Genomic DNA, 17,616 nt, shown 5'->3' with positions numbered 1-17,616 from the left:
GTTCTTCGCTTCCATTTTTTTTCGCCGATCGTGTTGCGAGTGAAAAGGATGCACAGTTATAGTCCGCCATTTGGAATATTAGAGCATTTCCCTTCGATAAGTTTCATCAAGATAAATTTACGTTCTATAGGTTATATATTCGGGAATGATGACCCATGACATTTAATAATATCGTAAATCCACTAATTTCTCTTGCTTATATATGTTCTTTTTTTTTATGAACAATGAAATTTTAACTACTAAATTTTGATAATTTTATTTTACACCATAAAATGTCATATTTAAGTGATTTTAGAATATAAAAAAATGAGTAAATACAAAAATAGATAGTCACTTAAATGCAAAAATAGATAATCACTTAAGAGAGTCATCTCATGTTGTAAAAGAAAATTATTAAAAAATAATTTTTATTTTTTTATATGCAAAAAATAATAAAATAAAGTAGTAAGATACTCTAACCCTTCTAAAAAAGAGTTACAACTAGCTTTATCCATGTATATGCCATCTTCTTCCCTTCAGTAATAACTATAACTTCATCCCTCTATCTTGATTTCCTTCAGAAGCATTCAAATTGTATTTTCCATTTCACCACTTCATCATTACCTTTCTGTCGCATACAAAGGCTGTTTTTTTTTATCAGCATCTTTCACAAAGGCAGTAATATTAATCAGACATTTCGTGTACTCTTCCAATAGAATTTCAAACTGTCTGACGATTTTGTGAGGGACAAGTACCTTTCTGCTATCTCTAATCCAAGCTAATACCATTTTTACTTTAACATAAACAACTCTAATCGACCCATCCCACATGACCAAATGCATTCTTTAAGTGTTGTGATATAGATATATATATATATATATATATATATATATATATATATATATATATATATATATATATAAAATAAATAGTCTTAAAATGTAACATAATCAAATGAGAACACACGTCAATTGCACAAGAATTTGGGATTACATTTTTATCTCATTTTCTACCAATCATATTCAATAAAAAGCAGGGAGGTCCGATGAGGAAATAAAAGCCATATGAAAATATCAATCTGCAGACTTGAAGTAGATTCAACAGGGATAACCAAAACTAAAATACAGAGCTCTTCCTTTTAGGGGCAGGAAGGATTATGTCATGAAGAAACCAACACTACAACAATACAGTGACCTTGATGAATTGAATGAATGTAATGCAAGAGTTTTGTTATAATCATTAGTCTCTCATATGTATAGAATTTTGACGCTGTCAGGTTAGGAAAGCATACAGCTGAACAAGATGTGAACCCGACAGACCTAATTACTTTGGTCCATATTTGTACCTATTCACCAGGCAACATATTGGATGTCCCATGGCATGACCAGCAGGGATGAAATCACTGTCCAATGGTTGAGCAGCAATTACCAGTGGTTCTTCCTTCGTCATGCAAAGCGAGTGGCATTTCAAGGTATTTTAAACAAACACACCACATCTCCATTAATTCTGCATATAAATAGATCAACCAGATATTAGAAGATTTCCTCTAAATGTATTAAAAAATAAATCTTTAAATTGATTTCTCTGGCAATTACTGTTCTTTCTATTACAATTATCTTCCACTCATAGAGTAAGAATGAAGAATCTTGCAGCCTTCAAAACGGCACTAAAAATATCCTCCCTAACTATGACATTGTAGAAGCCTTTGCTGCATACAGACTGACAGCCTAACTATGACATTGTCCATCAACAAGACACACAGAGACAGGCCAAAGAAATTGTTGAAAGGTATGCAAACAAAGAAATGTAGCATCTAGCATTGCATCCTATAAACTAAACAGCAGAGAACTTAGATGTTGTTTCGTAGATACTATTGGTACTATTCTCCAATCAGAACTAGAGTTTTGGCTCGATAATTCGTATAATAAAAGTTTGCATCAAATGTCAACAAAAATTACCGAAACATAACTCCAATTATAATGAAGATTGCACCTAAACACCAGTGAAAGTGTATTTAAGTTTTGTACAATGAAAAGAAAAAAAACAGATCGATGATACATTAGAAGAATACAAAAAAGCAAAGTGAAAAAAGGAAAGTAGCTACTTACCTCATGTACGAGTACAAGATGCATCAAAATCATCAGGTGCAACACGAGCAATCCAATTACTAAGCGTTCTCTTAATATCAGAGTGATTAACATACGCTAATTCATACATACTACACAAATTGACAACAAGCGTCTCATTGAGAGCCACCGTGGGAACTCTCTCAAGTGCACTCTCCAACACCTTAATAGAATCCGACAAGTCCCTAAGATACATCAAACACAGAGCCTTGTTATTAACAGCCACGACATCCGCGCTGTCCCTCTCAATGCACTCCTCGTACTCCCTCACCGCCGACACATAATCCTTACCAACCAAATACACCAACGCCTTGTTCCTATTCACAAGGTTCTTAAACTCAACCTCGCTCAAGGACCCATTATTCTCTCCCTCACTCTCCACCTTCAAAAAAGAAACTTTCGCACCCTCCAAGTCCCCAATCTGCAACTGCATATACCCAAGCTGCGAAACCAACAAAGGGTCCGAGCCATCATCGCGAGAGAGAAGCTCCTTCATCAAACTCAAACACACGCCAAACTCTTTCTGACTCAAATGGTGCCCTATTATGCAATTCACGACAAAAACCTCTCGTTTTCGCCACAGTTTAAGGGAGACACCGAGGTTGCTGTTTTCCCCCTTTTCCCTAATCTTCCCGCGCACGAAGTCAAGGAGTGTGTAGAAGCGATCCATTCCCTGCTGACGCTGCCCTAATTTGATTGGAATTAGGGCGTGGAGCCACCGGAGGGAGAAAGGGACCATCGATCCCACCCGGTTAGAGTAGATTTTGGGGTAGGTTTCGTAGCGGTAGTGGGAACTGTCGAGGTCTTCGAGGGAATCGAGCTCCGCAGAGGCTTCGTTGAAACGACGCAGTTTTGTGAATGCGAGGGCGTTGAAGGCGAGGTAGGTGAGGTGGTCGTGGGGCTTGTGGAGGAGAGACAGGGCGCGGGCGCGGGAGACCTTGTCGATGACTGAACGCCACGCGCCGCGGTTCGCGAGGTCTTCAAGGGAATTCATGTCATGACACGCGTCCACAGTTTGGCTCGAGAGAGGGTGCGGTTCAGATTCGGAGACTTCAGATTCCGAGTCCATGACGGAAAGTGACGCCGGATATGTTAAACGGATCTCGCCGGAGTCAGCGAGAAATAGTTCACAGTAGAGAGGAAGCAGGGGGTTTAGATGGGTTTGTTGGTTGATGATTTCTTATTGGGCCTGGTCCACTTTTAAGGCCCATAAAACTACAACCTATAGAATCTCTTCTCATACTAAAGGTGTTACTTATATACAACAAACTGTTTTTTTTAGGGTTAATTATTTTTTATTTCCAAAACTTTGGCTTAATATTAAAATTTGTTATGTTTGAAATTTTAAAATAGTTTGTTCCTTAAATTTTTTAAATGAATGAGTATAGTTAAAAAGGAAAGAATTGATCTTCGAATACAAACGGTTTGTAAATAATAATAATAACAGGTTCGTTAAGAGATTAATATAAATTAGGGTCTAGTGAAGAAATAAAGATATGTTTTTCTCACTTTACAACATACATCTTATATCAAATCACTATTTGACTTGAGCGTCAGAGTGTCTGCAAGTACCCCACCCTCAATCGTAGAGGAATAGTAAAAGGATTAATACAAAGGATTATTGAGATCGTCTGATTCTGTAATACTAACACAGTATCAATTAAGTATAATAAATATTAATGTAAAAGTAAGTGTGATGTGATTTCAAATGAGTTCTTTCTAACATAAGACTAATTTCTCTTCTATGACAATATATAAATGTTAATTAAGAAGACTTAAGAGGAAAGGATAATAATTTTATAAGTAGTATAGTTAACTCTTGATCATTTTTCTTCAATAGGATGCAAGTATTTCAACATACTTTCTTATTACTTCACTAAGTATAATATCGACAAAAACTCTATTTTAATTTCATTAACTTATATATATATATATATATATATATATATATATATATATATATATATATATATATTATATTATGAACCTAAATCTTCACCATCACCATCTTCCCCAATTTGCCCATTAGCACCTGTTTCCTTTAACATATTCGCATTTAATATGTAACTTTATAATCCTAATTTTCTCTTGGATAATTGCTTTTTCTCATGACCTTGCTTCAGTGGTTTCTTTTTTATCATTTCTTATTCTTCACTACTACATGTAAACTTCTTCTTGCAACTCCAAATATTTAAAATTTACAATTTTTTTTTTCATTATGAGTCTAGAATGTATAATTGGAAGATATTCCAAAAGGTATAGTTGTACAAATTTTATTTTTATTATAGGTACGTGGTCCTTGGTTCTTTGTATTCTTTTATTCTATTTAATAATTTTACTAAAATTTTATGTGACAAATGATTAATAAATTTTGGAGTGTTAACATAGTTTATTAAAGTTTATAATGATGTTTAAGATGACTTTATTTGAAATTGTGTGATGTAATTTTTCATAAAATAAGTAAATCTTGTAATAAATATTGAAAAACTTACAAATTCAAATAATACTATTTATATTTATATTAAAAAAATATTTTATAATTTTCTTAAAAATAGCTAAATAACAATTAATCATTTTTAAAATGTTAATCTCAGAATAATTAATAATTATGTTTTATTGAAATCGTTCTAATTAGTAACACTATCGTACTCTCTGGTTATAATTTATATCCATTTTTACTATAGTTTTTATTTATATAGATTATTATTATTATTATATAAATTGTCTCTTTTTTTTGACAATAAGTTTTTTACTGAATTTAAAATTCACTATATTTTATATCATTATTTATTTTTAATCTGCACAGTGATGTATACCAATTAGTTCGAGCATTCATGAATTTTTTTTTTTGTATTTAATATTCTGATTAAAAAAATAAAATATATATATAATTATTGTTGAGTATTTTTTTTTAATTTAATATCTTGATTAATGAATAATATAATATAATTATTTTTAAGTTTGAAGAAAATATTTATTTATATTATTATATATTATGATTATTTATATTTTGTAAACATTTATAGATAATATTTTAATTTTTCAATTCTAACCGTTGCTGTCGATACACTTTATAACGATTAGTTTGAAAAGCAAATCAAAATAGCCAGTTGTTGTCATTTCTACTATATATATATTCAATCTCACTTCAAATAGTTTTCCATTCAAATCTGTCTTTCTCCTCTCTTTCTGTTCATTTTCAAGCACCGAAACATATGTTAGCTGGGCTCCGGATGGACTGCATATTGCAGTTGGTTTGAACAACTCTGAAGTGCAACTATGGGATACAACTTCAAATAGACAGGTATATCTTGGGCTTATAAGAGCTCTATAATAAACTGTTTATTTATTATACTTTACTAATAGTGTTATTCACTTTTTGCAGTTGAGAACTTTGAGAGGTGGATACAGACAAAGAGTTGGATCTTTGGCATGGAATAACCACGTACTCACAACTAGAGGGATGGATGGTAGAATTATCAACAAATGATGTAAGAATCAGATCACATATTGTTGAAACCCATAATGAGCAAGAGGTGTGTCGGTTGAAGTGGTCTGGTTCAGGTTCAAAATTAGCCAATGGGGAAAATGATAATCTACTTTACATCTGAGATAGAGCCACTGCATCATCTAATTCCACAACACAGTGGCTTCACAGGCTTGACGATCATACATCAGCTGTAAAGCCCTTGCTTGGTGTCCCTTCCAAGGGAATCTGTTTGCTACAAGTGGAGGCAGTGGTGATCGGTGCATCAAGTTTTGGAATATCCACACAGGTGCATGCTTTCATGAACCAGAGGGAGTTACTCAACTCTCATGGTTTCACCCAGAATCAGTTAACACTTTGGATTATAAATGAAGTCATTTTAAATGAAAGTTTCAACATAAATTATTTTTAAATCAATTTCACAAAATTGTTTTCATTCAAAATCAATAAAAAAAAAAAAGAAAAAAACAGTTCATATTTTTTAGAAAGAAAATAATTTTTTGACAAACAATTTTAAGAATTGCTTTTACCAAAAATAATTATTTATCAAAATTTGTCAAATAAAATTTGTTCAAAACATGTCAGACATGTCCGCAAAAAACTAAGGTTGCCTCCTTAAACAAGTAACAACCAACGTCAATCAAGACAACACGCTGCAAAACTACCACAAAGTACGGTTCAGTATATTCACTGAAACAAAATACCTAAGAAAATCAAAGGATCACAACAACGTCTCTTCACATTACTACACACCATTGAAACTAAAAGCAAACTATATTTAAAGCTTGAAAATATACAGTGCCGTGTGAAAAACAGTAAAACAGCACTTGTTTTTAACATAATCTCTGTGTCTAGTGTCTACTACATGATGGAACATGCATTTGGGTTTTCATCACTGAACATGGTGGTGTATGGATCTCCATAACTTGTCACTGTTCCAATGGTGGCAGAGTTTTCCACTCTCCTCACGTAACCCGGAGGAGCCTTCTTGTCATAAGCTTGAACAGTATAAGGATTCGCCACCATGCTGTACGGCACGTAAGGCCATATCTCAGCCTTCTTCCCTGTTGACTTCGCCTTCTTTAGCACCTTGTTTGGTTCCACATAACCGGTTACCGTCACTTTCTGCTGTTTCCTGTTTATCTCCACCGATTCTACTCCTGCACTTACACCATTTTTTACCTTCATCACCTTCATATAATAGAAGCTGAGTAAGAATAAAATTGAGGGAAAACGTTACTTACCATCTAACGAAGAGAGAGTTTTCTTAACCTTGAGCACACACCCATCACAATCCATCGTCACCCTCAGTTCTACGGTCTGCAACTGCTTCCTGTTATTGTTGCTGTGTTCGCGGCTGCCACTACCAGTGCCCATTAGATCAGACAAGTAATCTCCAACTCCCATTTTTATGTATCAAAACACTAAATTGGTTGCAATGGATATGAAAGCAAGGTTGGAAGAAGTTCTTGAGTGGAGAAAAAAAGGTGTTGAAGATGAAACCAGACTATAAGAGTATATATATAGAAAAAGCAAAAGGACGAAAACCAGAAGAAGTTACAAGGAACTTTCTAGCAAAACAGAAAAAGATTCCTTACTTTACCTTCTAATGATCCAAAACCATTGAAGAACTTTTTTTTTTTACTTACCTTATTGAATCATATGTATGAATGGAAAGGTTAGAGGCCCTACATACCTACGTACGCCAGTAGAGGAAGAAGAGGCTTAAAATGGGTTTTAACTTCTGAAAGGAGAAAAATTTGACGTGGGGTTGAAGAAAGTAGATAAGAAGAAAGAGGTTCCTGTATTATTATTATGCATGTCTTTGATTGGCAAATAAATAGTAAAAATTATTGCAGTGCTTGTGGTTCAGTTGACACTTGACAAAGTTATCTATTATACATATATTGACACTTCAAATGACAGCTAATGAGAAGTCTGTGATTGTGGCTTCGATTGAAATGGAAGAGCAATAATTTATGGAGGACGAAAGTGAAACTCTGAAAACAGCCACACCGACTACGATATCCGAATTAACATCATAATGTGTAACAGTGAATTTGAAGGAGCCACCGGCAAGTACATGCATTTAGCACCAATGAGATAAATAAGCCTTTTACCCTCCATTCAAATTAAAACCCAGCAACCTTTTACAAAAAGTTTGTGTAAATAATATACATATCAGTTCTTTGCTAAAACAGAATGAGAATATAACATCTTTCGAGCTAAAATAAATAAAAGAAAAATATTCATGCACATCAGAAAACTAAATCAATACTTAATATATACATAAAAATAATAATAATAGATTTATAATATAATGTGATAAGAAGAGAAATACAGATATGTTATTTTTCCGAGATTTAAACTTAAATATTATATTTTTTAATACCCAATTCAAAAAATCATAAGATACTAAAAATAAAAATCCTATTGAAAATTTAAAATTTATTTAAGCTTTTTTAACTTTTTCAAAAGTTCTTTTTTTTTTCTAAAAAATCATAAATGAATTTTAAATTGAGGGAAGATTGATTTATTTATTTGTTTGCTTAAAAAACTAAAGAAATTTATTGAAAATTAGCTTTAAATCAACTCATGGTGGATTAAAACACTTTGGAGCTCATTAAAACCGAAAACATAAATTTATATCAAATATATAAGTAAAATCTCTGATTAAGAAAAAACATGGACATGAATGAATGTACTAATAAATAATATACCTGGAGATCAAAAGAGAGTAAGTAGTTTAATCATACCATACTTAACCAAAAGAAACAGAAGATGAACCAGGTGTGTGAAGTGTGGATTAGTAATATAATAGGTCCTTCTTGCTTTTAGAAACTTGATGAGAACGCATAAAAATGAGACTTCCATTTTTATTAAACTTACCATATCTCGTGTGTAAACTTTAATTAGTAATATTATTCACCTGCTTTCTTCTGCTTTTGGAATGTATATATAATTCTGAGTTTATCATAAAAGAATCAATTTTAACTAGGAATTTGAGAGCTAAATTAACTTAGAAGTCGTTACATGTTATTATCACACACAAAAAAATCACACTTCTTCTTTAGTGTGCGTATAATTTTTTTTTCTTTGTTTGTTTAAGGGAAGATTTGCTATTGTCACGAGATAGATAATGAAAAATGTGGAAATTTGAAAAATAAAAATAAAACTCTCGGAGATCTCTATGAATGAGATACAAATATAGTATACACGTGAAATTGTATTTAATTTAAAATCTTAAAAAAAAATGTTAATTTTATGGAATTTTATTCATTTTTCTTTATTTTCATATAATATGTAACTCATGTTAGTAATTTGGGATATAATATATATATATATATATATATATATATATATATTAAGATTTAATTAATTATATATATGGTTTAGAGTAAATAGATGTCATGAAAATATCAATCTTGTAGATAGCCACAATATTTTAATTTGTTAAATTGGTCAAATTAAGACACAAATTAGGAATACTGACTTAAAAAAAAGTAACTGAGAGAGGACAGAGGTTAGATAAAAGGGTTATGATTCCCATCGGAGAGTACATGCAAAATTGTCCTTTCTCTTTCTCATCCATCCAATCAGTAGAGAAAACCAAACTTCAGGTGCTTTATAGTTGGAAAATCAAATACCAAATTTAATCTTCTCTTACAATGGTTAATCCAAATATATTTTCGTATTCAGTTCTCTGGATATCGAAAATTACTTAATTTATTGTGGAGATTATTGCTCTTTTATGTTTTCATAATCTAATCACTCCTCCAATAAAAATAAGGGTCAAATATGTTTTTAGTCCTTTAACGTTAGTGAAAATTAGAATTATTCCCTCTTGGAAACCTTGAACCAATTTAGTCTCGCAACTCTATAAATGTGTGGATTTAGTCCGTTTAGCCAAATGTTATTAAGTTTATTTGATGTTTCAAACACATTTCATTATAGTATTTTAGTTTGTTTACATTATTTGATACATATTCACTTCAATGTTAACTAAGAAACGCGTTTGAAACGTCAAATAAACTTAACAAAATTTTGTTTAAAGGGTTAAATTCACACATTTCTAAATATGAGAGATTAAATTGGTTCAAAATTTTCAAAAGGAACTAATTCTAATTTTTACTAAAAGTTGAAGGATGAACAACCTATTTAGCCCTAAAAATAATTTGAAATTGCTTTGTATAATTCAATGTTTAAAGTTTAAACTAATACACCTGTAAGATATATTAAGAATTAACAACTATATAATGGCTGTATGCATAGTTTAAATTCTTTGGAAGCATGCTCATGAGCGAGTAGACCTTTTTAGCTACTTCCTCATGGCACGTATTAATAAGAAAAATTATAAACATACACCTCTAAATTTTGAATTTTCCTATACTTATTTAACACCTAATGAAAAAATAATATTTTTACTTTTGTATTTTATTCATCTCAATTTATTTTATTTTATTTTATTTTTTGTTGAATAAGTGTAGAATAAAAGTGTGGTATTTGTGTATCATCACTCAATAAATAACAGCTTGTTTAATAATATGCTGAGGCTTGTTTAATAATATGTTGTGTTGTTTGATCCAAAGATAAATCTCCATAAGATGTCAAATTGTACCCTGACATAATCCGTGGGCTCATATCAATTAAATCATAAACTTTGGTTTTTAATTTCTCAAATTTTTAAATTAGTTTTATAATTCCCTAGTGGAATTGGCGATAGTGTGTACATTATTTATTTTTTTTATTATAACCAACTTATAACTTTTTATAAATAAATATATATATATATATATAAATTTTAAGAAAATAAGATAACTTAATATATTATTTATTATATATTATATTGAAGCTACGTTGTAATAAAAAAATGTAGAACTAAACCTTTTAAATACTTACAATTTAATTATGTATAAAATGATTTCTTTCATATATGAAGTATTTTACTACTACTTTTAGTTTCTTTTGCGTTTTATCATAAAAAGTATTTATTTTTATAAATGGCTGTTCATATTGATTTTTATGTTTTTAATATAAATTGTAGTCATTTTTTATTTCAATAATTATATAATGCCTAATTTTTTTAAATATCATAAAAAGTAGATACGCATATACTAACATATATAAATTATTTAAAAATCATTATAAAAACTAAAAGGACAATAAAAACAATAAATATATCATTAGAATTCTAAAGAATTTTTTCTTTTCAGAATTGAAATAGATAAAAAAGCAACGGGAGGTAGCTAGGTTAATAATGAATAGAAGCCAAATTTTAGCTGTCATACAACAAATGCATGTTTCTTAAAAGGTAGCTGCAAAAGAAAAACAATAATAATAACATCAACAGCACTAAATAAGATGCGTGTCTGATATCGTTTTTAACTGAGAAATAAGTTATCTCTAAAATATTTCAAAAAATTAAAAATAAGAAATTTTATATATAAATGTAAAATATTTCACAATTTGTTTACTCTGCCCAAGCTTACGACCTTAATTTTTTGAAGTTGAACTATTATTTTAAGTTTTTACATTACCAACTAATTAAAAAACTATATTATTTTTAAGATATTTATTATCAAAATTAACAAAACTTGAATTTCATAACAATGAGTAATTAAGTGTTTGTGGACACATCTGATACACATAATCATATCAAATTTTCAAAATATGTACATACGTTGTTGCTTTAGACAATGCAGGTAAAAGTGTTGTCTAACATAGAAACATACACTCACCAAATGATAACAAAACTATTATATTACTGTACCTGTACATACACTGCTTTCTCAATGTTAATAATTTTTTACTCAATTAAGGCAATTGGTCTATTACTTTGATGTTTCACACTTATCATAACTAAGATAATAATTTATCTAAATATTAGGAGCTTATATTACACTTTATGGCTGATTATCTCGAAATGGAAAAGACCAGTACACCACGCTTACCAAACTAAACTAAATATGCTTCTATTAAATTTGCATTGTAACTAGTTTTCTTAGCAAGAACCATTAGGCTATGATTATCAATCTGATTTACATAAGCTCACCCGTCCGAAAACGGGTTTGACAGATAAATAGTCCAGTACGAGTTTTAGGAATCTAACATGCTGACAAGGTTGAAAAAACAGCATTAGATGGTGTGAGATCTAAAATACTTACAAAGCTATAGGGGGACAAAAATACAGACTTGGTATACATGTAATGCTATCTAGACATATATAAGAATAAGAATGCGATGCTCTCAGTAAGAGGCAGACACGAGTTGAAAAAGAAGAAAGAAAGAGCACTGCCAATATACCCGGAACACTGAATTCATCCGAGATAAAGCTGCTGAAGATTTGTGGGGAGCTCTTCCAGCAACAGCTGGAGCAACTGCATGCCCGTTCGTCCTTTGTTGCTCATCTGAAGGCAATGGGTTTGGTGAAGTCTCATTTGGAGAAAGGGGCGTCCTCTTATCTACACTCAAATCCTGACCTACGCATCCAAAGTGAAATAACCAAAATGAATACAGGCAGAGTAAGGGCTTTTGATTTGAAAAAAGCCTTTGCATGAGTTAAACGGCTAAGAAACCAAGTCAGCTTCTTTGCCTAAGAAGAATGATTAGTACTATAAAATATATTAAGCTCATAAACTCAAAAGTAATAAGACTCACAATTTGAACGTGACCACGCTAGCTTCTTGTTTTCCCTGTCAAATACCAAACGGTATCCAGTCATGAAGTTCTCTGCGAAAAGATTTTATTAATTTTAAGATTAAAGTATCCTTCAATAACTAATACTATATTTCAGAGTACGGGTAATCAGTAGACATTGACTAGGAAAATAACTTACGTCCAATTGTTCCCATATCCCCTTCTGTTGGCTGGATGGCTAAACAAAATCCAATGACTCCCTGCACCAAAAGAACCAGTCTACCTAATTTAGCTAGAACTGTTACAGGAAAAATCGCCACTTTTTTGTTTTGTTTCCCTTCTTCTACAAGTATTATTCGAAAAACTGAGTTTTCCTTTTGCAGAGAACAATGTCTAATAATATATTAAATGGATGCTGCACATTCCTAGAAAAAATATTTACATGAGGAAGTTTTCACATGCTAAATCAATACAGCAATCCCAAAAAACATAATATTTAATAGAAAATATTTTCACATGACAAAAAATGAATAGTTGCCCCACTTATGCATCCGGACAGAGTTGGTTCACCACCTAGGAAAATAATATAACCAAAAATTGTTACAATTCAATTTTCCAATAAATTCATGCACAGCATCATTAGAACAATTGGAGATAGACGTGAAGATTCAAAATGGTGGTGAAAAATATTCTGTATAAATAAAACCATATTTTGATACAAAAATTAAATTTGTTCAGGCAAAGTGGAGAGAATATATTTATTTGTGTCCACATACAAAATATAAGTTCAAACGGACACTTGGTACTTATTTCTCATGGGCTACACAAAATACTTCTCAACAGAAACTCGCTGCAAAATAAATAATTGATACAATAAAAAAAAAAAAGACATGTCCACTCTTCTATTATTAATCCATCTGATAATTTAATACCTTCTTTGTTAAATAGGTAGGAGGTTAGCAATAAAATATTAGAGGAATAATTGGAAATATTCTAACATTAACGAATCCTCTTATATCATGATTCATAGTTAATTATAATTTAAAAACCTTAGTGCAGGATCACTTCATTCACACCCACCTCATTGCCATAGAATACAAACACGGGATTATAGACCACAAAACTGTTATTCTGCTGGAACATGAGAGTTAAGCTGGGAACTTTTGGCAACTCTTGCGAACTGTCGGAAACTTCCAGCAATTAGGAAATCATGGTCCAAAGAGACACAAGTAGAGGAAAAAGGGTCAGACAGACGGATATCTATCAAGAAAACTCACCTGGGTACATAGCAATACTCCCAAGGAGATCCTTCAAAGCTAGATCTTGAACCATTTACTTGTTGATCAAACTATTACAAATAAAATCATATGAAAACACTGAGGAGAAATTTATAATTATGGAATTCAGAAAACTAAAGTACCTCCTCGGCTATTACTCCATAAGCATGGCCGGGAAGAAACGTAAAAGACGTTCCGCTATCAATCTGTGCTTTAAAACTTGTCATTTTAAGACAAGTATTCCCAATACAAGATGACTCCACTCCAACAATGTACGTTGAACTGACCAGGAGATTTATCATCATTAGCATGTCACCATTTTCTACGGTTTTTAGTTCAGTGAAACACGGTAAACTAATTTAAAGCACAGAATTCCATACTATAATCCGTCCAAAGGCAAGAACGGGGTAGACTGTTGGATGGTTGGTCCCTGGTCCCCAAAAAACATTCTACCAGAATCATCTTGATCAAAGCACAAGGAAAAGGAATTGTGGATTAATCCTGACTTGGCAAGAAAACTTGGAACAGAACTCTCCCCAGGTCCCAAACCTAATAGACCATCGGGGGCAACCCCATCCAAGTAACCACCACTTTGCTTCATACCACACCTGCACTCAACAAAACAGATATCAGATACAAAACCAGGAGGGAACTTGCTTTTCAGAATAAGGAGGGAAAAAACATCATCAGGCAAAGTGATATTGAAGTGAAAAGGACAGGGCAGTCAGCCACACCCAAGAACAACTGGAGCCTGAACAGACGAGTTTGATAAACCGCCACCAGACTGAAGATGCAGTATGTCCTCAACTAACAATCCAGAACTCGATGTATTATCTGACAAGTAACTGACCATGTACGGACACTGCTGCTGGGAACTTTTACAATTCGAACCATTATCACACAAGTGATGACTGCAAGACAGATGCTTACTGGATAACGATCGAGACGGACTATATTCATTCAGATCTCTATCCTGCATAATAGATGCCCCATATGTGAAGGAGCACCTGCCAATCAATTATTGGAAATAAGTGCTAAACCTGTTATAGACTCTAAACCTCACTGAACAATTGCACCCAGAAAGGCGCCAGATTGTCATATTCCACTCCAATTGAAACCTTATCCAATCAAGGATTTGCAATTCGCATCATTGACTATTTTCTAGACAATCATTAAAACAAGATAACACAATCAAATGCTGTATTAAGAACCTTATCTGATCAAGGATTCACTATCATCATTAACTATTTTTTCGAATAATCAATAAAACAATCTAATACAGCCAAAAATTGTATTATTACATTAAGTTATTAAGGCTACATGTTAGATAGTAGCGTAAACCAATTCCTGAAAGTGTATAGCCTAGTAACATTAGTCCTTAAAAAAAACACTAGAGTTCAAAATTACCAATCACGTTACTGTAGAGTTCAAAAAAATGCGAGATAAATGACAATATTAACATATGTTTAGAGACTAAAATGTGTAGATCAACCAACAAGAAATCTTATAGAATAATTTTAAACGTCCTTAGTTTCAAGAACTATGGTAACATTACGCTTAATCACAGTGACTCTACATGGTAAGAGAAATCAAAGAAGAGATAGATTAGGCACCGTATTCATACCAGATTGGAATAGTAACTCGATGACAATGGAGCACACTGTACGCAATCACACGGAATCCAAAGAAGATCACTGCCTGCGTCCAACGCCACGAGAAACGAAGTACTCGGTGTTCCTATATCAATCCACGTGTAATGTAACCTAATCACCAGATATACATACATTATCAGGTTCAAAATCACGTCGTTTCGCACGACGAGAAAAAAAAAAACAGAAGAGAGACGAGTTAGGGATTAGTATTATCACCAGCCGAAGTCGTTGCCGAGCGACAATGTTTTGCTACCGTGAGTAGGAAACAGAAGCTGGTAGCGAGCGCCTCCGAGTTTGATCTTGCGTCTGAGAATGTCGTCGGCGAGAAGCATCTGGTAGTAGCGCAAGCTCTTCCGGTCTGGCCAGTCGCCGGTCGGAATTCGAACCGGTTTGATTTCGTCAGCGAAGCGGTGAACGAGGCGCGCGGAAAACGTGATCGGAAGCGGCATTGCGCGTGCCGTTAGCTCCAACAACAACAATAGCAGCAACCGCCACCGCATCGAGATCGAGATCTGGTACATGCACTTGTTCCGATGCCTCGTTGAAACTGGTTAAGTATGACGATTAGTGTTAACTAGTGAAGCGAGAGTGCGTCGTGTTCGTCATCGTCATCGATCGTTTAGTTTCGTCCCTGTGTGGCTGTGTGTGGGAGCGAGAACGAGAGTGTGAGTGGATAAAACAAAGAGAAAGAAAGTGGTGCATTTTTGGCTGGGAGTAGGAATTTAACTGTGGAGCGCTTAATTAACGGGGAAAGTGGTTTGAAGTGATATGATTAGTGTTTGTAATAGTGAGGGTTGAAAATGATGATTAGGATAGAAGGAGTAAGCGCACAACAGTATCGCCACGAAGCGAAACGTCACGCGCGGTGGCCCCACCGTGTCTTTACGTGCTTGAGAATAAAACGGGCTTTTATTGCCAGTGTTGATTTGTCTTTGCCACTGTGGGCTCCCCGCATTTACTTTCATTCCTTTCCTTTTACTAAATAAAAAAACAAAACAAGCATACGAGGCAAAAACTTCTTCTTTAATCTCATTACATCAAGCATAAACTTAAATAGTTGCCTGGATAGTAAGTAATCACAAATGTCTGGTGTGTGGTAGGGGATAAAGTCTCTCTCATACAAAGAAAAAAATCTTCAAAGGTAAACACAAATAATTATGGATCCACCTATTTGTTTGACGAATTTAACTCTAAGTAAGTAGCGATCATAATTTTAAAATTTTCATTTTTATCTAAAGATTAAGTACTTATAGCCTCAAATTAATTTGTTAAAATTTACACTTTTTTCTTCTAAATGTAGGTCACTTACATTTTGCTCTTAAGAACTACTCGTACTTTTACTTATTTGAATTAATTCTATACAGTTTTTCATTTATATGTAAAAATGTATTTATTTATTCATTTAATGTTATTTTTTCTTCTCTTCTGCTGAAGTGCTCCGATCACTAAAAAAAGCCCCACAAGAGCGGTGATGGTATGGTCCAAGATGTAAAGGCAAGTTGGGTCTTACCTTTTTTTCACACTCTTTAATGCGAAGTTCACTCCACCTTTAAAAAAAAAAAGAAACAAACGTCTTAAACTAACCTAACTTTTTAGGCTGTGTGGATATATTATTCACAATAAATGGAAAGAGATGACCAGAAGTTGAGTAGCATATTTTTTTGAAGGTGATATCTGATGATGAGAGGAGAGAGATCGACTAAAAATTCAATTTCACCATCGATTAGAAGTGACACAATTAGATTTACTAAATTATCCTTCATTATTTAATTTTTGTTACATGTGATTTAGCGGTTAAAATCAATACACGTGGTTTTAGTTCACTTTCTTAATTCTATGTTAACGATAATAATAATTTATTATGGTTATAATAAAAAATATTATTTTTAAAATTACTATTAAAAAGAAAAAAAAATTCATATAAATTAATTATTTTTTACCTTATATATTAAATTTATTTTTATACAAAATATATTGTATCATTTACTTTTATAAATATTTTTTTATATTTTCAATCATTCAATAAAAATTATAAAATAATTTTAAATTATTTATATATAATTTATATTACCTGTAATAATAGAGACATTTTGATAATCTAACTTTTTTTCTATTAATTTTTTTTAATATATCATATCAGTCAATTCAGTCACAAATTTCACTCTTTAATCCATTCTAAAATCATTACTGAATCACTTTAAAAAAATAACACCAATTTCACCCTCTAATCCTTTCTTCCTTTTTCCTCTTTTTCTAATTTTTCCTCTCAGAGAACACAAATTAATCCCTTCCTCACCCACTTAAGAGATATCTCTGTCCCTCACACTTCCGCTTAGGACCGGGTTTGACAAGAGACCAAAGCTCAAGATTGATTTGAACTTTTCACATTTTGGGGAGAGATTCCAACTCAGCATTTCCTACCTTTCCTTGCAACTAAGCATACTAAATCATTAAGTAAT

At 32.3% G+C, this 17,616-nt stretch overlaps 3 protein-coding genes across 4 annotated transcripts; all 3 read right to left on the bottom strand.

Moving 5' to 3' along the window:
* Positions 1-1,044: 1,044 nt before the first annotated feature.
* On the bottom strand, positions 1,045-3,251 carry LOC114195142 (Tetratricopeptide repeat (TPR)-like superfamily protein). The gene is made up of 2 exons (XM_028085534.2): positions 2,088-3,251; positions 1,045-1,485 (listed from the first exon to the last, which is right to left on the bottom strand). The coding sequence occupies exon 1, from the start codon at positions 3,172-3,174 to the stop codon at positions 2,089-2,091; it is 1,086 nt and encodes a 361-aa protein (XP_027941335.1). The 5' UTR covers positions 3,175-3,251; the 3' UTR covers positions 1,045-1,485; position 2,088.
* A 3,003-nt stretch (positions 3,252-6,254) lies between these two features.
* LOC114162481 (heavy metal-associated isoprenylated plant protein 23-like) lies at positions 6,255-7,234 on the bottom strand. Its single transcript, XM_028046397.2, has 2 exons — positions 6,837-7,234; positions 6,255-6,752 (listed from the first exon to the last, which is right to left on the bottom strand). Exons 1-2 carry the CDS (start codon positions 6,997-6,999, stop codon positions 6,454-6,456), a joined length of 462 nt encoding a protein of 153 aa, XP_027902198.1. The 5' UTR covers positions 7,000-7,234; the 3' UTR covers positions 6,255-6,453.
* Positions 7,235-11,539: 4,305 nt separating this feature from the next.
* Positions 11,540-15,881, bottom strand: LOC114163356 (Eukaryotic aspartyl protease family protein). Of its 2 annotated transcripts, none has more exons than XM_028047632.2 (10): positions 15,374-15,881; positions 15,130-15,268; positions 14,240-14,478; positions 13,886-14,113; positions 13,649-13,787; positions 13,506-13,576; positions 13,309-13,408; positions 12,428-12,488; positions 12,250-12,284; positions 11,540-12,071 (listed from the first exon to the last, which is right to left on the bottom strand). In XM_028047632.2, exons 1-9 carry the CDS (start codon positions 15,676-15,678, stop codon positions 12,268-12,270), a joined length of 1,299 nt encoding a protein of 432 aa, XP_027903433.1. In that variant the 5' UTR covers positions 15,679-15,881; the 3' UTR covers positions 11,540-12,071; positions 12,250-12,267. The 2 variants fall into 2 exon arrangements, with proteins under 2 accessions (XP_027903433.1, XP_027903424.1); XM_028047623.2 differs by having other exon boundaries at positions 12,250-12,321; positions 15,374-15,874.
* Between the last annotated feature and the right edge of the window lie 1,735 nt (positions 15,882-17,616).

The sequence above is a fragment of the Vigna unguiculata genome, chromosome 1 (assembly GCF_037176805.1).
Source record: "Vigna unguiculata cultivar grain cowpea cultivar isolate G323 ecotype 2 chromosome 1, ASM3717680v1, whole genome shotgun sequence".
Lineage (NCBI taxonomy): Eukaryota > Viridiplantae > Streptophyta > Magnoliopsida > Fabales > Fabaceae > Vigna > Vigna unguiculata.
Note: the sequence above shows the minus strand (reverse complement) of the source record. Positions and strands in the feature narration are given on the sequence as shown.